Here is a 22644-nt window from a genome sequence, read left to right on the forward strand (position 1 = left end):
ACTGACCCTGTGGTGATATTTAACCACTGTGAGCTAGTGTTGTAGTAGATCCCTTATCTTTCTTTCCTAAACTCAAATTTATAATAAATAACATACCTTAAATTTGAAAGGAAAGGATATCCTAAATGTTTGGCATCCAATAACTCTTCCCTTAAGATTTGTGGAAAAGGTTGATTATTAGAATGAGAAGACCTAGGATTGCATCTCATGAGCTATATGCCATCAGGAAATCTTTATAATAATTTTTTTAGCCTCAATTTCTGTAAAATTAAAATCCCACTTCAGTGGATACTTTCTTTGATTAAGCTTTTAAAAATGCAAGGAATAGGGACTTCCTTGGCGGTCCAGTGGTTAGGACTTGGTGCTTTCACTGCAGAGAGGCCTGGGTTCAGTCCCTGGTCGGGGAATTAAGATCCCACAAGCTGCGCTACGTGGCCAAAAAAAAAAAAAAAAGAGAGAGAGAATGCAAGGAACACCCTTATTCAGACTATGTCAAATAAGGGTGGGGTGTTAGGAACATTAAGGAACCAGTTCTCACATTATCCCAGATATTTCAGGTAGGAGTATCTTGGTAGGAATTCATGGATCTTTGCTCTACTGCTCTGCCAGCCACTAATTCAGCTACTAAATTTTATTTTTCCTGGGTACTGACTCTCTTAGTCTTTATATAATATTCGTGTTGAATTACTGAGAGAATCTGCTTATGCTGATAAGCTCTGCCCAAACTGAGGCAGATTGTTTTTACTGCTGGCCTGTTTATGGATTGGCTTTTCCCCTTCACCTCCTCCACCAGTCAGCTGTGGTGTGGGGAAGGGGGGTGTCACATAAGTAACATCCTTTGCTGGCTTTGCAACAGCATTCCTGGAAAGAGAAGTTTCTCTATAATAAGGTTGTAAGTATGACGTTATTTAGTGAACGTCACTCCATTCTTACTTTTCTGTTCGCTTTGTACTCACTGTTAAAATCTGGGGCAAATCATTATTACCTCATCTCTACAGTGGTTGCCTTATTTCTGCTATTGCTCTGCTCTAATTCATAAAATAACCAGCATGGTTCTTTTAAAAAATAAGTAAATCATATCAACGCTCCTCCTCTGCTTCAGTTGCATCCCACCACATTTAGCTTTCAAACTCCTTACTGAGACCTTTAAGGCCTTGCCAAATCTTGTCCCTGTCTCCTTCTCCTACCTCTCTCACTTATTATCTCCTTTTACTATGCTCTCACTCATCTTCTTTTAATTCCTCTAACTCTAACACATTAATAGCCCTCTCCAGGCCTTTCACACATGCTGCTCTGTCAGAATGCCCTTCCCACTCCCTTTATCTTCATCCCCTTTCCTTCGCCTGCCTGCTTATTTCTCATCTTCTGAATCTTCAATATCATTTACTTAGAGGCCATCCCTGAAGAGGCTAGTTGAAAGTTAAATCCCCCTGTTGTTTTCCTTGAGAATACGTATCATAATTTGTTAGTGTATTTACTCAATGTTAAATTCTCCCATCAGACTATAAGCTCCCTGAGAGTATGAACCTTGTCTCTTTTGTATACCACTCTATTCTTAATTCTTGTCACAGAGCCTGGCAGATTAAGTGGCACTTAAGTAAATACTTGTGGAAATCAAATGCAACTTTAAAAAAGAAAAAAAAAAAAAAGAGAGTCATGTACTCGGATTAGAATTAGTGACTAAATCAGATTTTTCAAATCAAGTTCATTTTTCTCTCTTTTTAAAAATATTTATTTATTTTGGCTGCGCTGGGTCTTTGTTGCGGCACGTGGGATCTTCGTTGCAGCATGTGGGCTTCTTAGTTGTGGCATGCATGTAGAATCTAGTTCCCGGACCAGAGATCAAACCTGGCCCCCCTGTATTGGGAGCTCAGAGTCTTACCCACTGGACCACCAGGAAAGTCCCAAGTTAATTTTTTTCTCTTGAAATGGTAATGGCATGGTAATTGTAGAAATTTTTTAGAAAAATGGAAAAATAAAATAATCCTCCATAATCTTACTGCTGTTAATCTTTTGGAATGTTTCCTTTTTCTTGTGTACATTTTGAAATATATTTGGACTTAATTTGGGTTCTAATGAGAATAACTCATAGTAGAATATAGCAAAGTTTCTTAAGTTTGGCACTATTGACATCTTGGGCCAGATAATTCTTTGTTGTGGGAAACTTCCCTGTGTGTTGTAGGATGTTTAGTAGCATCCCTTGCCTCTGCCCATTTGATTCCAGTAGCATGTCTGTCCCCTTCCCCCCAAGTTGTAAAAACCAAAATTGTCTCCAGAAATTACCAAATGTCCCCTGAGTGGCAAAATCACCCTGGGTGAGAACCATTGGGATGCAGTCTTGTGGGATATAAAATTAACCAACACTAACAAGGAACAACCTGAAAAGGAAATTGAGAGGCATACCCATTTACAGTAACATCAAAAGGAATATAATACTTAGGAATAAAACTAACCAATGAGAAGAAAAACTTTTACACTGAAAACTGTAAAATATTGCTGAAAGAAATTAAAGGGGACACAAATAAATGGAAAGACATACTGTGTTCATGGATAGAAAGACTTATTATTGTTAAATGTCTGTACTACCCAAAGTGATCTACAGATTTAATGCAAATCTACGGATTTATCAAAATCTCAGTGGTATTATTTGTAGAAATAGAAAAATCCATCTTAAAATTCATGTGGAATCTCAATGGGCCCCAAATAGTCAAAAGTAATCTTGAAAAAGAAGATAAAGTTGGAGGTTTCATACTTCCTGATTTTAAAACTTAGTACAAAGCTACAGTAATGACAACTGTGATACTTGCATAAAGTCAGACATATAGACCAATGGAATAGAATGGGGAGCCCAGAAATAAACCCTAGCATGCATGGGCAAATTATTTTTGGTGAGAGTGCCAAGACCATTCAGTGGTAAAAGGACAGTCTTTTCAACAAATGGTGCTGGGAATATTTGATATCCACAAGCAAAAGAATGAAGTTGGACCCTAACCTAATACCATATACAAAAATTAACTCAAAATGTATCAAGAGCCTAAATATAAGACAAAACAATAAAACTCTTAAGAAGAAAACGTAGGACAAAGGCTTCATGACATGAAACTAGCAGTGATTTCTTGGATATGACACCAAAAGCATAGGTGACAAAAGAGAAAATAGGTAAATTGGACTACATCAAATGTTAAGATTTCTGTACATAAAAGGACCTAGTCGATATTGTGAAAAGGCAACTGGCGGAATGGGAGAAAATACTTGCACATCTAATATGTGGTTAACATCCAGAATATATAAAGAACTCCTACAACTCAATAACAAAAAAATAAACCTCTATTTTAAAATGGGCAAAGGATTTGAATAAACATATCTCCAAAGAAGTTATACAAGTGGCCAACAAGCATATGAAAAGGTGTTCAACATTACTAGTTATTGAGGAAATGCAGATCAGAGCCACAATGGGATACCACCTCATACCCATTAGAATGACTACTGAAAAAACAAAATCCAAAAAAAAAAAAACAACCCCAGAAAATAAGCATTGATGAAGATGTGGAGAAATTGGTACCATGGTACACTGTTGGTGAGAATGCAAAATTTTTCAGCCACTATGGAAAATGGTATGGTGATTCCTCAAAAAATTAAAAATAGAATTACCATATGACCCAGCAACTCCACTCCTGGGTTCGGAATATACCCAAAAGAATTGAAAAGGACTTGAAAGAGGTATTTGTACCCTTAATAGTCATAGCAGCATTATCTGTAGTAGTCAAAAGGTGGAAGCAAGCCAAGTGTCCTTCAGTGGGTGAATGGACAAATAAAATGTGGTATATGCATGCAATGGAATATTCTGACTTAAGAAGAAAGGAAATTCTGGCACATTACAATGTGGGTGAAACTTGAAGCCATTATGCTAAGTCACAAAAAGCAAAAATTGTACAATTCCACTTATATTAGGTACCTAGAATAGCAAAATTCATAGAAACAAAGTAGCGTAATGGTTGCCCTGGGGGAAGGGGAAATAGGGAGTTGATGTTTAATAGGTTATAGGGTTTCAGTATATTGAGATGAAAAGAGTTTTGGACATCGGGTGCACAAAAATGCAAATGTACTGAACTCTTCACTTAAGAATTATTACGATTGCAAATTTTACATTTTTTAATAAAAATTTTTTAGTTAGAAATGGTTATGATAGTATGTTTTATGTCGTGTATTTTACCACAGTTTAAAAAAAGAAAAGAAAAAACACTTGACAACCAATGTTAGTGAGGATGTGGAGCAAGGGGAAGTCTCATTCATTGCTGGTGGGAATACAAATTGGTACAGCCACGTTGAAAGGCAGTTTGGCAAGGTTTCTTACTCTTACCATACAATTCATTAATCACACTCTTTGGTTTTTATGCAAATGAAGGTAAGTAAACTATGATACATTGAGACAATGGAATATTATTCAGCACTAAGAAAAAATGTTCTATCAAACTATTAAAAGACATGGAAGAAGCTTAAATATATACTACTAAATGAAAGATGCCAATCTAAAAAGGCCACCTCCTGTATGATTCCAACTATATGACATTCTGGAAAAGGCAAAAGTGTAGAGACAGTGAAAGATCAGTGGTTTCCAGAGACTGTAGGCAGAGTACAGAGGATTTTTAGGGCAGTGAAACTAATCTGTATGATACTATAATAATGGTAGATACATGTTATTTTACATTTGTCAAAACCTGTAGAATGTACCCTGATGTAAACTATGGACTTTGGGTGATAGTGATGTGTCATAGGTTCGTCATTTGTAACAAAGGTACCACACTAGTACAGAATGTTGATAGTGGAGGAGGGGCGAGGAATACATGGGAACTCTGTACTTTCTGTTCAGTTTTTCTGTGGGCTTAAAACTGCTCTAAAGTTTACTTTTCAAAAAGGTGTGTATGGCATGATATTATTCATATTAAATGTTAAATGTATTAAAACTATTATAGATGTGTTGATATACAGTCAAAACACTCATGAGAATTCAGAAAAATGGTTGCTTCTGGGAAGGCAAAAGGGGAAAGGGAGTGGAGAGGGTTGAGGTTGGAATGAGGTTTCAGCAGTATCTGTAATACTTAGAAATTCTTATTTCTTTAAAAAATAAAGCAAATGGGACAAAATAGTGATATTTATTGATACATGAGTATCTTATGATTTTCTCTACTTTTTTGTATATTTGACATTTCAAAAAATAATTTCATACTTATAGAAGTGGTTAATTTGGGAATATATATGTTAAAATGTAGTCTACTTCATTGACTGCATTGATGGAGGGGGAACCATTATTTACACAAATTTAGTCTTGTCCTGAAATATACGACCTACTCAGAAATAAGACTGCTTACAGAGTGGCTTAAGGGAACAAGGAAGGGCTAGAGAGTGGGGTTTGTTTTCATTTGGAGAAATCTGTGTTGTGTAGATAACAGAGCTCACCTTTGGTTCTGTAACTTATTCAGGTACAGTACTGTAGCACAGTAAATAACATGTGGGTTAGAAGCTTTGAGTCTTGGGTAGTATTTTTCAGCTTATTAAGTGTCCAGGGATGGGAATAAACGGTAACAGAAACAGACCAGAATTCATAGTAGATTTGGGGTGGGGGTATTGTTTCTGTGATGACAAGCCATATTAAATTATAAAGTAAATATACAGTAATCTGATGGTTCTCAGTCCTTATCTTATTTGACCTGTCAGTACCATTTGACATAGTTAATTATGTATTCTTCCTTGAAAAGTAATTTTTTTTCACTTGATTCCAGCTTTGCACAGATTCCTATTGTCTTCTGTCTCACTGACTGTTACTTCTTAGTCCTCTGCCCCTTAATATTTAAAGTGCCTGAAGTTATGCTCACTCTGCAGGTAATCTTATCAAATCATCTGGTTTTAAATGCGATTTATACACAGCCAGCTTTCTAAGTTGATATTTTTAGTCCTAACCTCTTCCTTGAAACCTAGGCTCAAACTGGCGTCTTGACTCATTTTGATTCAAAAATGAGTGTTCAAAAGTCATATTACTCCCCAAACCTGCTCATCATTCAGTCTGCCCCATCTCAGTAAATGGTAGTTCCATCTTTCACTTAACTTGGACCAAAAACCTTCCATTCCTCATTGTTTCCTCTCTTTCACAGTCTTATCTAGCCCATTAATTAGCACATTTTGTAGATTCAATCTTCGGAATATATCAGTCTTCAGAATCTGCATCTCATTATGTCCCCTGCTATCACTCTGCTCCAAACTATTATCTCTTATCTGGACTACTACAGTTATGTTGTATTCCCAACACAGCAGCTGGAATGATTCTGTTTTAAGTCAGAGTATGATGTCTCATTTGCTCAGAACCCATCAGTGGCTTTCTATCGCACTAAGAGTAAATGCTAAAATCTTTACAGTGGCCATCCATTTCCTTCTCCTCTGTTGATTGCATGTCAGCCACCTGGACTCTGCCTTTCCTCTTCTCTTATGTCTGGTCCTTTTTTACTTGCTAATTCCTCTGCCTTGAATACTTTCTGCCAAATTACCAGCATGGCTTGCTTACTCATCTTAAGGTCTTTACTTAAAAATATCCCTCTTCTTGGGACTTTCCTGGTGGTTCAGTGGTTAAGACTCCGTGCTCCCAATGCAGCGGCCCCAGGTTCAATCCCTGGTCAGGGAACTAGATCACGCACGCTGCAACTAAGACCTGGAGGAGCCAAATAAATAAATATTTTTTAAACATTTTTTTTAAAGTTAAAAAAACATCCACTTTCTTGGCTTTATATTTTTTGTAATATTTGTCACTATCTAACATACTATATATTTTAGGTTTTTTTTTTTTTTTTTTGCAGTACTTGGGCCTCTGACTGTTGTGGCCTCTCCCGTTGCGGAGCACAGGCTCCAGACGCGCAGGCTCAGCAGCCATGGCTCACGGGCCCAGCCGCTCCGCGGCATGTGGGATCCTCCCAGACCAGGGCACGAACCTGTGTCCCCTGCATCAGCAGGCGGACTGTCAACCACTGTGCCATCAGGGAAGCCCTATATTTTAGTTTTATTTATTGTCTTTCCCCACACTAGGTTCTGTGAAGTCAGAGATTTTTATCCTTTTGTTCCCTGCTGTGTCCTTAACACTGAGAACAGTTTATGGTATATAATGGTCAGTAAACATTTGTTGGGTGAATTACTGGCTTTTTGTGTAGATGTACACATCTGTTTAGTATGTGAGCATAATTAGAGTTAATGCTTCTCAAATGGTGTTTTAGTAAAGCAATTCAGTGATTTACCTTTTAATGAAGTTTTTCTGTTGCCATTGTGAAAGTCTTTGAACATAAATTCACAAAGAAAAATAAATATTTTGAAAATACTGAGGAAAAAGAAGGAAAAGTGGCTTATTTGAAGAGATATGCAACAGAAGGAGACCTAGAATGAAAAGGTAGTATGGTCTAGTATAAAGAACATTGGTCTGGGGCCAGGATAATCTGAGCCTTGGACAAGTCACTATAAAATGAGATAGTTTAAATGATTTCTATTTTTTCCAGTTTACAAAATCCTACAATGATATTTGTGTAGATTTTTCTGTAACAAAACCATGAATTTGAATTGATTATATTCATAAAATGTACATACAAGGAAGATATTCCTTAATCTCCTGCTTTTCATGTTTTATTTTAATCTGATCTTGTTTTGTAAATGGAAAAAATAATTGGTTTTCTCATGTGAGAATGCACCAAATAAACAGAGATAGCAGATTTCTTTAGCAGTGTTGACTTGGGTTCTGTTGACTTCCTTAACTTGGTTGAAACTCATTTGGTTTCTTGTTCTTCGTAAGTTTTCCCAATGTCTTTCCCGTATGTTTTCTTCAACTTGTTATTCAGTCAGTTCCTGAAATTGTATTTCTTCTATGAAGTACTCAAAACCTTTGAAGAGAAATGATCACTCTTGCCAAGATTTGATCAGTCTCATTCTAAAAGAGAAGGGAGTACCTTCCCTTTTGCTCATATAAAATTCAAACATGTATTGTTTGGTATAACAGGTTTCTCTATGTGTTGTCCTTAATCACTTTCTATGTGATTCTGAAAGTTCACCTTGCAGCATTTCCCATCTTTGAGAGGGTTGGTTATATGTGTCTCACCAAACTTATGGTCATTTCTTAACCTTTTTTCTTTCCCTGCCAAACACCTCCTCCTTGCCAGCAGCATGCATGCACAGACACACATACACACAGAGTTCATTTGTTTGGTAATGATCTCTGTTACCAAATCTATTGAAAGCTCAATGATTTCCATGTCCTTTTGGCATTTGCAGCATAATTTAAGGCCAGAAAAAACCCTGCAAAATGTGAAAACACAGAGCAACTATGCCAGAGCCACACAATCTTTTCATTGTTTACAATCTTGAGCTATGGCTTTCTCAGTATTCTTAGCATAGAAGTTATTGCCATGGGTAGTAACTTGTACTAATGGCAATTTTAAATATTTTTGTGACTTTGTTTTTTGAAGTTGATAACATTGATAAAATTTTTGAGACATAAAAGATGTTAGAATCCCTTCACTCTACAGATGAAGGAATTAATGCCCATAAACATGGTAACTTGACTAAGATTACAGTAATAAAAGGTAGAGCTGGGACTAGTAGCCATATACCAGTAGTTTAGCCATATGGTAGTACCCATCTTGGGGGGAGACATGTTTGTATTCTGTATTTTCTCCTCTGTTATGTGTGTGTGTATATACACCTCTTGTACAATATAGGTGAATATAGAAAACTTAGGAAATTTAACTTTTTCCTTTTCTTCTTACCTTTGTTTTCTAACTTTTCCAAATAGATATGTATAACTTTTGAATTTAATGTATTTCCCTATTGTTTGAATATTGATTAGATAGTGAAACTCTACTGTAATGCCATTCCTTAGACTTAACAACTATTAACAGTTTCTAACATTTTTGTGATTTTTATCTTTTTTTTAAAATTTAGTTTTTGGCTGCATTGGGTTTTCGTTGCTGTGTGTGGGCTTTCTCTAGTTGAAGTGAGCAGGGACTACTCTTCATTGCAGTGTGCGGGCTTCTTATTGTGGTGGCTTCTCTTGTTGCGGAGCACGGGCCCTAGAGCACGTGGGCTTCAGTAGTTGTGGAGCATGGGCTCAGTAGTTGTGGCTCATGGGCTCTAAAGTGCAGGCTCGGTAGTTGTGGCACACGGGCTTAGTTGCTCCACGACATGTGGGATCTTCCCGGACCAGGGCTTGAACCTGTGTCCCCAGCATTGGCAGGCGGACTCTTAACCACTGTGCCACCAGGGAAGTCCCTTTGTGGTTTTTAAAAAAGTACATTCATGTAATTTAATAAGTTTAATAAGTTAAATTTCAATGCTTATAATTTACATGTGGATCATTTTAAAGTATGGTATCTGTAGATTCGAAGTATGTCTTAAAACTTGTCCAAAAGCTTGCCAAGGTTAAATCTGGCTTCCTACAGTGAATTTACTTTTTGTTTTTTTTTTTTGCGGTACGTGGGCCTCTCACCGTCGTGGCCTCTCCCGTTGCGGGGCACAGGCTCCGGACGCGCAGGCTCAGTGGCCATGGCTCACGGGCCTAGCCGCTCCGCGGCATGTGGGATCTTCCCGGACCAGGGCACGAACCCGTGTCCCCTGCATCGGCAGGCGGACTCTCAACCACTGCGCCACCAGGGAAGCCTGTGAATTTACTTTTAAACTTCTCTTATACTCAGCCTCCATTCATCTTTTTACTTGTCAGAGATAAGAACTTGATTCTACTTATGAAGACTTTTGTCTGTCACTAGTAGTGCTAATTAGAACTTTTCTCTCCTACTGCTGCTATTAATAAATATTATTGCTGAGAAATAAATCCACAGTTTGAGCAAGCATATAACGTTAAGCATTTAACATTAAGCATTTAACTTTTTATTGTCATAAATGTGAAGTTGGAATTTATTTGCTAATCACCTGCAGTTTAACAACATATATGCTATTTGGCAAAGGCATAAATAAGCACCGTAATGACTGCTGCTGGAGAGATCAACAAGTGGAGATGAGAGGAGGGAGAAATAGGTAAAGAATGGGAAAACAGACTTTTATAGATATTTATTTTTAGCATTTGGTTTACCATATTTATTGGATTAAACAGCTGTTGTACTTATGTTTAGGATGCAATGGTTATATAGGTTGAAAACACTAGTTACTCACTTTTAATTCTCTCTTTTTGTATATGTTCTATCTTCTACCTGAAATGCCTGTCTCTAACTGAATTTCCATTCAGTCTTAAAGATTCAGCTTATATTTCATCAGCTTATATTTCATCTTTATTACATAGTCTCTCTGCTCTTAAGATTAGTATGCACATTATAACACATTACATATATTTAAATGAATAAAGTCAAGTAACATATTGAGAATGGTGTTTGACACCCAGTGTTTGCTAAGTGTTAGGCCTTATTACTATTTTATTAAATTGTATTTTTTTGTCATAAGAGTACTACCTCCTTAAGGCCATGGATATGCTATGTCTGGTCCATCCTTGTATTTCTTATGATTGGCAAGTAGGTGATTAATAAATATTTGAATACTTGAGTGTGTGCTTTTTAGCAGGCTCTAAGTGGTAATACAGTAGTAATCCACATTGAGGGGAGGATTTGTGTGTGTGTGTGTGTGTAACTTTTTAAAAACTGCTTTATTGGGATATAGTTTACTTTGCATAAAATTCACACATTTAAAGTATACAATTAAATGATTTTTAGCCAATTTTCAGAGTTGTGGTAATATTACTAAATACCAATTTTAAAATATAGCTCATCACTTCACAAAAGATCTTATGCCTGATAAATTTTTTTATTCTTTGCTTTTTTGTGCTATTCCTAAGGTAAAAATGACAGGCTGGATGAAATAAAATCAAAGTATTATATCCCTTACCTTTGAATGACTAACTTTAGAATTTTCTTTAAATGTTTTTCTCTAGTAAGACTTACTGAGTCCTTACTGATCTAAACCCTAACTTTTTACTCAAGAAAATTTAAACCATTCAGTTTCATACAGTATATTATTACATCATCATATCTTAAATTAATAGTTTCTAAAGTTTTAAAGAAAACAGTATATTATATGGATAAAAAGTGACTTAGAAATTAACTAGCCATAAGTTGGAAAGAAAGTACTCTACTTTTCACCCCATTGGAGCAGAGAAGGTAATCCCTAGAACCTAGCACAGTAATGGATACATAGTAATTATTTGTTAATTTTAAAAACTACATAACTATTAAATGGAAATGCCATTCTGTGTTCTGTAAGATTCACTTGTTTGAATTTTTTGACAATTTCTTGTTCCCTTTTGCCTGAGTTTAGAACTTTGAAGCTGTATCACAAGCAAAGAAATATAAAAATTCTGGATGATCAGAGCAGCCTGAACTCTACTGTTTATTGGGGGTGGGGGGCTGGAGGCGGGCACCCTCTGTAGCCTTTGTTTTTTAGATAGTCTTTGGCCTATTAAATAAGCCTTTGGCTAGTTTGGCAGCCTTTTGGAATTCTGATTGACAGCTTACTGCATCAGTTAAGTCATGCGAATCCAGAACTATTATATTTGTATGTAGTATGTAAAAACCCTGCTCTTTAAGATAAGTTAAGATTTAGAAAAAGAAGCCTTGTGTATCCCTTTCATGAGACCTCAGAGAAATAAAAGTCCTTCTTGATTCGAGATGGGGTTGTGATTTGAAAATGTCTAAATATCTAATACCACTTTTAAGACACTTTGTTTTTTGCAATAAAAAACATGGATAAATGCTGCCAGGTTGTTGTGTAGGATATCTTTATATCTTACTATTTCATTCAATCTTCTCTTTACCTTGGAGGTAACAGCTTTCTCTCAAGAGAAGAAAACTCTTTCTTGCTCTATTGTAAAGAGGTTGTCAGTTCTTTTATTTTGCAAATGTTTCTGTGGATAGTAATAGCCCAAAGCTTATGTCACAGCAACTACAGTGCTAAATTGTTTTGATAAATCCTTTATTAAGAGTTTCAAATTATCAGAAACTAATTTAATAAGTAAGATGTACAAAAATGGGGAAAAATGTGTGTAAATAAATATTTAGGTCAATATATAGCAGTTGTTTAGGATTTATTAATAGTTTGCTTTATTAAGAAGTTAAAGCCCATTCATTGTACATTAATCCTACTTCTTTAGATGGGATTAGAGACTAGACTAGAAATAATCTCTGTCCCTCAAAAGTCTACCTTTTTACTGAACAAATCTTTTAAGTAGTACATTTTGCAGATTTTATTTTCTGTGAGAAACAGGACATAGTTTTATGTTATTGTTTATTTGAGTTATTTATTGTTTTTGTATTGTGATACAGCGAAAGCGCATTGTCTTGATAATAGTACTTTTGCTTTGGAATGAACCATAGGCTCTAAAATTGGCTTGAACTCTATTTGACTTTAAGACTTGTGGGAGACAGTATGGCATAGTGGTTAATTGGCTTTGTATGAGACTCTGAATTCTAATCCTGGCTGTCCCACTTCTAGTCATGTAGCCTTGGCCAAGTAGTTTAACTTCTCTAAACCTCAGTTTCCTTACTTGTAAAAGTAAAAATATTTCTTCTTACTTCTTAAAGGCTGTAAAGATTAAACTATGGTGAATATTGAAACTCTTGTTGTAATACTTGTCTAATTATTTTTATTCATTTTGCAGCCTATCTTATTAGTATTTTTTAATTGTCTTGGTATTTTTATTTTAATATTTATTATTTATTTATTTAGGCTGCGCCGGGTCTTAGTTGCGGCATCAGCCTTCTTAGTTGCAGCATGCAGGCTTCTTAGTTGCAGCATGCATGCAGGATCTAGTTCCCTGACCAGGGATCGAACCCTGGCCCCCTGCATTGGGAGTTTGGAGTCCATTTTCTTAGCAGTTGCTGTATAGTGTATTAGAAAAGGCCTTGAAGAGAGAATTTCCAGTGCATTAGAGGAATAGCAAAGTTAGTGAGGATACAGCAGAATGAATTGAGAGAGTGATAGGAGCTGAGATCTTAGAGGTGGTAACCAGGGAGGGCGTGAGGTGGGAAGACTTAAGCCATTATAATGACTGGGCATTTACTCCAGAGTGGAGAGCCAGTGGATGGTTTTGAAGAGGGGAGTAACATGACCTGATTGACTTTTTAGAAAGGAGTTCTTTACTGAGTCCTTATTCCCATGGAGTCTATGGGTGGAATTCAGGAGGTCTTGGGAACTTAGAAAAAAATTAATTACATCTTTGTTTTCACTAACTTCTAACTGAAACAGTATTCCGTTCAGTTAATAATGTAACCAATAAACCTCAGTAGTTATTAAAGTTACCTGTGATTTTTGTCACCACCAATAAAAATCAGATTATTGTTGCAAAATATGTTTCATCTAATATCTTATCCAGTGCAATGGGCTTTCTCTAGTTGCAGCGAGCGAGGGCTACTCTTCATTGTGGTGGCTTCTCTTGTTGCGGAGCACAGGCTCTAGGCTCACAGGCTTCAGTAGTTGTGGCACGCGGGCTCTAGAATGCAGGCTTAGTAGTTGTGGCACACGGGCTTAGTTGTTCCACGGCATATGGGATCTTCCCAGACCAGGGCTGGAACCTGTGTCCCCTGCATTGTCAGGCGGGTTCTTAACCACTGCACCACCAGGGAAGTCCTCTATGTTACGTAACTTTAAAATGAGAAAAACACTTTAAAAAACAATGGTTACAGTATGTGGTAGAATAATTAATGTGCTTCTTAGGAAGAATGAAATAGATCTGCGTATACCACCATGGAAAATCTTTAAGATCTTTAATTAAATAAACAAAAATAAGGTGAAGATCAGAATAAATAGATAAGTGTGTCAAAATCGTAGTAAATCTAACAATGTTTACCTTTAGAGAAAGAAACTATGAATGGGCAGGAAGGTTCTCTCCCCTTCCCCCATCCCCCCTTTTTTAAAGCATTTGCATTTACTAACCTTATACATATATTACTTTTTAAATAGGAAGTTCATATAGGGGGTGAGATTATGGGTTCTTTTATTCTTTGTACCTTTGTGTTTTTAATAATTCTTATGTTACAGTTTAAAATTTTTATGATATATCCAATATTATAGCTCCATTAATAATTTCAGTGATGTTCAGTATTTGAGAATGTGAATATGAAATGAAGATAGGAAATCATCTATATAATATAACCTTTATTATGAGTAAAATATGACTGTGTATATATACGAGTAGAAGAAAAGATAAGGGGATGTACATCAAAATGTTAATATCAGTTTTCTCTGGGTGATGGAATTTGAGGTGATTTTTTAAAAATAATTTTCTTTAATTTCTTGTAGACTATGAGAAGACAACGAAATGAAGTTGTAGTTGAATTAAGGAAGGTGAGCCTGATTAATATTGGGTACTTTCAAGCATAATTCTAACAACCTTACAGCATATAGAGAAATTAGCAAATGTATATTAATCTCAGGTGCTTAATTGGCATTTCTTTTTTTTTTGAAAATGGAAAGATTGACTAAATTTGACAAGCTATTGAAGTTGACAAGATACAGTTTGTCCACTATCCAAATATAGAGATAAACACATTATCAAATGATTTTTTCTTCTGTAATTTTAAATGGTTTATATAAAATATATGTCATACTAAATAGTTCTGCTATTTACAGTAGTAATTACTCCATAAAAGGAACTTGGTACTTAAAAATTTCATCAACTTTTCAAGTATTAAAGTAGGTTAGTTGAGAATATATTTTTAAGTTTGTCACAAACATTTTTAGTGAAATTCAAGTGGCCCTTCAGTTTTGTAAGGTATTGTTGATTTTTGTCTGATTTTGAACTGCCCAACTTTTGCTTTGACTTTGTTTTTAGGTGATAAAGAGAAGCTCCCAGATGATGTATAAAATGGTTTAGTACTTTTAAATAAATATGTATGTTTGGTTCTGGCTTAAACTGTACACTATCTTTTTTAATCAAATTATTTTGTTTTTTAGTTTATTTTTACATTGTTCACGGTTCATTAAAAATGTAGTATTTGGGGTTTGGGGCTCAAATTAGTGTTGCTTAAGTGTTTAATTCACAATTTGGTTTAATTTTCTGCGTTTGCATTTTACTTTTAAAAGTCACTTCATGTTTTTTTGTAGGCACAGGACTGCCTAACCTTTGTATGAAAGTATTTAGCTTTTTAAAAATTAACTGGTTTTTTTTTTTTTTTTAAAGAATAAAAGAGATGAACATCTCTTAAAGAGAAGGAACGTACCACATGAAGATATCTGTGAAGACTCTGACATAGATGGTGATTATAGAGTGGTAAGTAATTGTTATTCTGGTAATTTAAAAATACCAGTGAAAAATTTTTACATAAATACAGAATTACAAGGTGATTTTTTAACTTAGTTTTCTCTAACTTTTTTCCCAGCAAAATACCTCTCTAGAAGCTATTGTTCAAGTAAGTTGAGTTTCCCCCCCTTTTCATTTGTATTTCTTGGACTTAACAACTAATTACTGTGTATCTGCATCAAAAATTGTTTTGTTTTTTATAGAATGCTTCAAGTGATAACCAAGGAATTCAGTTAAGTGCAGTTCAAGCTGCTAGGTAAGTTAAATTTTAAGGTCATATTTTGTAACTTACACAGGAGTTCTCTTTTGGGTTTTCACTATATAGTAGTCCTGTTTCTTATATTAACTTTGATGACAATAAAGAACAGTCATAGACCAACTGAATTTATTTTCAAAATTATTCTCTGATTTAGAGTATTAAAATTAGCAATTTTCTAAACTCGCTAATACATTGAGGCCTTAGTGTGGCTAATAGGTACAAATGCTAGGGAAAAGTTGATTTGACAGGGTATTGCTATAGACTAATAGAAAAACATTATTTATAAAGCTTTTTACCTTTTACTGATTAATAGGTATTTAATTTTATTAAAATTCAGATTCATCAAATCCTGCTCAGGTAGCTAATTCTTCTCACAGTCCTCATATTGATCAAACAATGAATTGAATTAAAGCTTACTGTAGCAGTGTACAGGGGTACACATTAAGATTTAGGGCTACAGAGACTCCCACTTCTCAGTCAATGTAAGAATATTTAGTTATTTTTGCACATTGTTATAAAACCTATGCACTCATATTTTAAGGGAAAACCAAAAAATTATTACTGAGACATTTGTATTAATAAATAGCTTGGGGAAGACATGGTTGTATCATAGTACAATATAGTGGTTTCTTTGTTTTTTTAAATTTATTTTATTTATTTTTGGCTGCATTGGGTCTTCGTTGCTGCGTGCGGGCTTTCTCTAGTTGCGGTGAGCGGGGGCTACTCTTCATTGCAGCGCGCAGGCTTCTCATCACGGTGGCTTCTCTTGTTGCAGAGCACAGGCTCTAGGGCGCGCGGGCTTCAGTAGTTGTGGCACATGGGCTCAGTAGTTGTGGCTCGTGGGCTCTAGAGCGCAGGCTCAGTAGTTGTGGTGCATGGGCTTAGTTGCTCCGCAGCATGTGAGATCTTCCTGGACCAGGGCTTGAACCCGTGCCTCCTGCATTGGCAGGTGGATTCTTAACCACTGCACCATCAGGGAAGCCCTTTGTTTTTTTTATAAATAAAAGAATGCCACCCTATGTTGTAATTGTAGGAAAGAGACACTTAAGCAAGAAATTGATTCTAGTTACAGAATTTTAAAGTGAAAAAAAACTTCACAGTTTTATGTAATATCCAGTGCATGAGTCCCTTTTATGTTTATTAGGCTTTCTTACTTTTGCATATTCACTTTAAATGGCCTAGAACACATATGGAAATTATAGAATTAAGTGTTGCCCACCACAGGTAGAAGAACTTCCTAGAGAGGACTTTGCTATGTAGGAAGAAAATCACAGAAGTTTTCACATCTCAGAATGGCAAATTAATGTTAATAGGAAGAATGATTAAGAAATTGATACATTATGCTCACCATTGTCAGAGTTGATTATAGTATTGGAGCAGCTCTTCTCAACATGAGTTCTGTAAGATAATTAAAGCCCTAAGGCAGGGGATCTCAAAATATAGTGTGTGGATCCCTAGGAGAGCCTGGGATAACTTAAGGAGGTATTATTTTCACAATAATTCTAAGACTTTATTTGCCTTTTTTGTTGTTGTTTTTACTGTGTTAACATTCACATGGATGTTGCAAAAGCAACTCTGGGTAAACTACTGGCACCTTAGCACAGAGCAAGACAGTGTCACCAAACTGATGATACATTGTAGATATTGTATGTGCCATTTTACAAAGAAAGAGGGACATTTCTCTTTAAGAATGTCCTCAGTGAAGTAATAAAAAATAATTTCTTATATTAAATTTGAAACCTTGATTAAGAAAGACTGGGTTGGGCTTCCCTGGTGGCGCAGTGGTTGAGAGTCCGCCTGCCGATGCAGGGGACACGAGTTCGTGCCCCAGTCTGGGAAGATCCCACATGCCGTGGAGCGGCTGGGCCTGTGAGCCATGGCCGCTGAGCCTGCGCATCCGGAGCCTGTGCTGTGCAACGGGAGAGGCCACAACAGTGAGAGGCCCGCGTACCGCAAAAAAAAAAAGAAAGAAAGACTGGGTTTATTTCCTGTGTTGTGCAAAGAATCATACCATTTATTACGGAAAATACTGTGAAGAAGCATGTGGAATAATTCTTGCTTTGTAAGAAGTTTAGAACCTAATCGGGAAGGCAAAACTATATTAAAAATAGTGATGCTCAACAGCGAATGTAGCCATATGCCGTGTATATATTCTCGGAATTCAGAGAGGGTATTTTGAAAACATTTAACTTGAAAAGATAGAGTTTGAATAGGCAAAAAAGAGAGCATTCCAAGTGTGGGGAATAGGATTTGAAGGGCCTAGAAATTAGACTGAAATGGTTGGACAGACGACTGACCTGTTGTTGAATTACAGAGAATAAGATTAGTAGATAAATAAGATGGAGCTAGTTTGTGGAGTGTTATAAAAAACTCAGTCAAGGAGTTTACACTGATAGGGTAGTAAATTAGCAGCCATCACTTGGTTTATGTAGGGGAATAATCTGATTAAGGTTGCTTAAACATTGTCTTCATATAGTAGTGCAGGGGATTCAAATGGGTGAAGATTTGTGTTAGGCCACATTTAGGATTTGTCAGCTAAAACTGCAGTCTGCCATATGTGTAAATGGGCACTAGGTATTGTTTTACTCTCTAAGCTCCATGAGAGCAAGGATGTGTCTGTCATTCACCTTAGTATCTCCAATATCTCTCTGGATATTTTCCTATGTATTGCTGTGTTTATTTCATTTCCTTTAGTTGTTGAGATGAGAATGTTGTTGAGCTTTTATGACCTTTGATTTGGTATATAGGGTAGGATGAAGAACTGGACACTAGTATCAGCTATAAACTTGTACCAGCATCCTATCTGCTTTTGTCCTAACTTAAAAAAAAGTGGTTCATGTCTTACCATTTTTTCCTAATTATTAATAATCTCTGTAAATTTATAAATTAATTTATAATAGAGAAAAGGTTGCATTATGTAAATTTAAAAAGTAGCTTGCAGGGAGAGTATTTGTGCCAAATATTCAGTTTATTGTAATATATCAAATGTGAATTTGAACTTAATTATATGTCATTAAGTTCACAAGGGGTATGTTTATATCTCTTATAGGAAGCTTTTGTCCAGTGATCGAAATCCACCAATTGATGACTTAATAAAATCTGGAATATTGCCTATTTTAGTCCATTGTCTTGAAAGAGATGACAAGTAAGTACATTATTTTAAGAAATAATTTAGGATGTATCCTTTGCAGAAGACAAGATTTTCTCATAGTTAGTTTGGTCTTTAAAGAAAAAAAAAGGGGGCTATAAGGTGGAGTTGAGAAGCCAAAGTGAAAAACAGTGTAAGGAATGTTTACACCAACAGAGGAAAGTAAAGACCAAACGGGAACTTGTGAATGATATATTTAACTTTTAAGCTTTGAAAATTGGCAAGAACTAGTTTAGCCAGATAGGTACTTGAGAAAACTGTTTGGGTAGTAATGTGCAGGTATCTTAATAAAGAGTTCTTACTAAAAATAAGGACACCTGAGGAGGTTGTAGCTTTTTATACTGAACAGATATTTTAAATAGTCATTGGAAGTTTAAAAAAAAGTACTGGGTGCATAGATCTTTTGAATAAAAATATGTAATACTTTTAAAATGCTAGGGGGAGGAGTGGTTGGTGGATATTTGGGCCAATGTAGAAATTCCTGCTGTTTAAAATTATTTGTTTTTTGTAGTCCTTCTTTACAGTTTGAAGCTGCATGGGCTTTGACAAACATTGCGTCTGGAACCTCTGAACAAACTCAAGCAGTAGTTCAGTCCAGTAAGTTGGTTATTAAGAGACAAAATTGTGATTTTCAAAAAAAAGTTAATTAAAAAACTCAATGCTTTTCCTAAAAGAATAGAGCTATTTATATTATAAAATAATTAAGTATTTTGAATTCAGTAACAAATAAGGTAGTTGAAATAGGCCAACTCAAGTATGTTACTTTGATCATCTTGTCCCATTGACTGACATTTTCTATTTCCAAAAATTCATTTGATTCTAAATCTGAGAACATTTTGTAATTATAGTAGTAGTTACATTATTGTGTTTATAGGACATTACAGAAATAAAGGTGTTTTTCCTGTTGCCATACTACCTGTTGGACACTGTTAATGAGATGTCCATTATACATTTTAAAGAAATCTTCTTTTATAAAGTGGTCCTACTTTAGAGAATGGCTTGAAATTTTTTTTTTCATTGTTATTATAGGATTGGTTGTTTTTTATGTTCCAAGAAATGTAAGTGGGAAATAATTATTGAAAGTAATAACTTGAATTATTTTCGTAAGTACTATTTGATTCTTCTACTAAACAAAGAAATTAATAATTTTAAAGAAAGTACTTTCAGAATCCCCTTCAAATATGTAAGCAGTATACTTGTCTAATAAGCCTGTTAAAATCTTAAGCACCGTCAAGATTTTGAAAGGGAACAAAAGTGTTATCCAGTGAGGATTTTATTATATAGACACTTGTATTATAATATTACATAGAAAAGATAATTTCCTTAAATTATAATAAAACTGATTAATTTTGGGTTCAGGTGATTTTGGGGTTTGGATTTTTTGGTTTTGCTTTGTATAGTTGACTGTTTAGTTAATTTTATGATTTCAAGACAATGTCTTAATCCCTCTTCTTTTCTCTTTTGTGTTCCTTAAAGATTAGAAAGAGGCTTAGAATTTGTTTTAACACTGCTAGTCTGTCTTAATATACCAAAAGTAATGGATAAATGAATTACTTTTTACTATAAGTAAGCATGATTGATCTACATGTACTCAAATAGCATTTTTCAGAGCAATATCAGAGGGAAGAAAAGAAATAGAAGAATCATTTGTTCAGTGCAGTATTATTCTGTTAAACGTCTCTTTGTTTTTCCTTGTGTTAAGCAACAGAATCATTTTCTGATTCAGAAGGTCTCATGTGGCACAGGAATCACTGGCCTGGCTAAAGACCCATATGATGTTATTTTAAATTTCTGTATTCAAAAGTTATTTTAATAATTGGAGTTTTTTTCAGATTTGAAGCTAATGCTAATCTATAAGGAATTAATTTCTTGAAATTGGAATTAAATCCGGTTTTAACTGTGAATGAAATTTTATCAGCTTAATTTGACATTTGTCTGTGTGTTAAAACTGTCACTTTGATGATGAATAGTCTGGTGGCCGGAAATTTTCCGCTACCGTTATTCTAATGAAAATCATTTAATGAAGATATATTTTAAATATATATTTATTTATTTATTTATTTATTGCTGTACGTGGGCCTCTCACTGCTGTGGCCTCTCCCGTTGGGGAGCACAGGCTCTGGACGCGCAGACTCAGCGGCCATGGCTCACGGGCCCAGCCGCTCCACGGCATGTGGGATCTTCCCAGACCGGGGCACAAACCCGTGTCCCCTGCGTCGGCAGGCGGACTCTCAACCACTGCGCCACCAGGGAAGCCCTTAAATATATTTTTGATAGGTTTCTTTCTTTTGGGATTTCAGCAAAGGAACAAGTTTGATTTTTGGTTTAGATTATAGTGTTTTCAACCTTTTTCCTTTCAATTTTATTGAAATATAATTGATATATAGCAGTATCTTCAAACTTAAATGATAGCTTATGTTTTCCTTCTTCAGATGCTGTTCCACTTTTCCTGAGGCTTCTCCATTCACCCCATCAAAATGTCTGTGAGCAAGCAGTGTGGGCACTGGGAAATATCATAGGTTTGTCTAAAACTTGTAATACTAGTCCAGCAATCATTGTTATCATGTACTGTGTAATAAAAATGACTACTAGTAGTTGAAAAGAAAAAGCAACTTGCCTTTTTTAGTACTAGTTTTTATGAACTAGTTTACAGAAATTACAGCTGTTTAAGTATAAACCCATAGTAAACAGAATGAACATTTTTGTTGCTTGTGATACCAGTATATCTCTTTGTATATAGTCAACTCTTAATTATTTGAATAATTATGAAATATGTATGTGATTTAGGTACTTTCCTCTTTCTCCTTTATTATGTTGGCCCATTTTATTCCTCAACTCTCTTACTATCCTAGGAAATAATAAGAAAAAAGGAGGAGGCAAAACATAAACCAAAATTTTTCTCTGTAATAGCAGTTCTGAGAAGAATCTAAATTGAAATTTTTTATATCTCTTGTGGATTTTAGTGCAATGAAGTATAGTAATGTTATCCACTATCATCATGAGGTCATCATCATACATGTGGTATCTGTACCTTATAGGCAGTCTCATTAAATGTTGACCACCATGATTGCCATACCTTCAGGTTTTTTCTGATAAATAATTGTAGGAAGAATAATTAAAGACAATTCCAGTATTTCAAGAATTTGTTTTTTAACTACAGCCTAACTTCACCCAAACTCAAAAATCTATCCTCCAGTGGAGAATGGAAAAAATCTGCAGTCTGAACTGTATTGTGTACCATGATGTTAAAAGTTATTTTTGCCACAGATTTTTTTATTTTTGCATAGAAGTAATCAGTTTTGCTCTGATATACCTCCTCTTTATTACCCTTTTGGGGGCCAAGATGGAAGGTAAGGTATGGTTAGTGCTCCACAATTGTGAGTTTTCAAATGGGAGAATTTCCCTTTAAACTGTTCTTGGCATATGGTATATTACTGTTAGGAATGCTATCGTTTGTATATCCAGAGTCCCTCACTTTTATACCAAATTGTAGATTTAGAACTATTAATACAACATCTTGATCTTTGGCTTTTAATTCCAGTGACATTTTAGAATTAATTAGAATACATGGTTGCAAAAAGAACAAGCATTTTATCTTCAAATACCACAGTGCAGGGCAAAGTGTTTTCACTTACGGAATGTAATACTTCAGTGTGGCTTTCATACTACAAATTATAGTGATACTCTAGGTAGAGGAAATTAAATTTGGCACTTTTCTCTAGGGCAGTGATTCTCAAACTCTAGCCTGTTATCAAAATTATATTAAGGGCTTGTTAAAACAGAATCCTGGACCCACAGAGTTTCTGTTTCAACAGATTTGGGATAGGGCCCCAAAATCACTATGGGAACCACTGATCTAGGGGTATTGGTTCCCTCTCCCCTGCCTTTTTGAGACATAGTTTCTAAGTGTATAGA

The 22644-nt window shown here is 35.3% G+C and overlaps 1 protein-coding gene across 2 annotated transcripts in view; it reads left to right on the top strand.

Annotated features, from left to right (window-relative positions):
* KPNA4 (karyopherin subunit alpha 4) overlaps positions 1 to 22644 on the top strand; it is a 55389-nt gene that overhangs the window by 11623 nt on the left and 21122 nt on the right. For both annotated transcript variants that reach the window (XR_016393097.1, XM_022573325.3), the window contains exons 2-8: positions 14323 to 14367; positions 15203 to 15292; positions 15402 to 15431; positions 15526 to 15578; positions 18631 to 18726; positions 19241 to 19326; positions 21162 to 21248. Coding sequence is in view for 1 of the 2 variants with exons in the window: in XM_022573325.3 (XP_022429033.1) it covers positions 14323 to 14367; positions 15203 to 15292; positions 15402 to 15431; positions 15526 to 15578; positions 18631 to 18726; positions 19241 to 19326; positions 21162 to 21248 (487 nt within the window). In the remaining variant the exon portion in view is untranslated. The remainder of the gene's footprint in view (positions 1 to 14322; positions 14368 to 15202; positions 15293 to 15401; positions 15432 to 15525; positions 15579 to 18630; positions 18727 to 19240; positions 19327 to 21161; positions 21249 to 22644) is intronic.

The sequence above is a fragment of the Delphinapterus leucas genome, chromosome 4, assembly GCF_059928025.1.
Source record: "Delphinapterus leucas isolate spDelLeu-1000000601 "Yukka" chromosome 4, BTC_Dleu_Yukka2, whole genome shotgun sequence".
In the NCBI taxonomy this organism is placed as follows: Eukaryota; Metazoa; Chordata; class Mammalia; order Artiodactyla; family Monodontidae; genus Delphinapterus; species Delphinapterus leucas.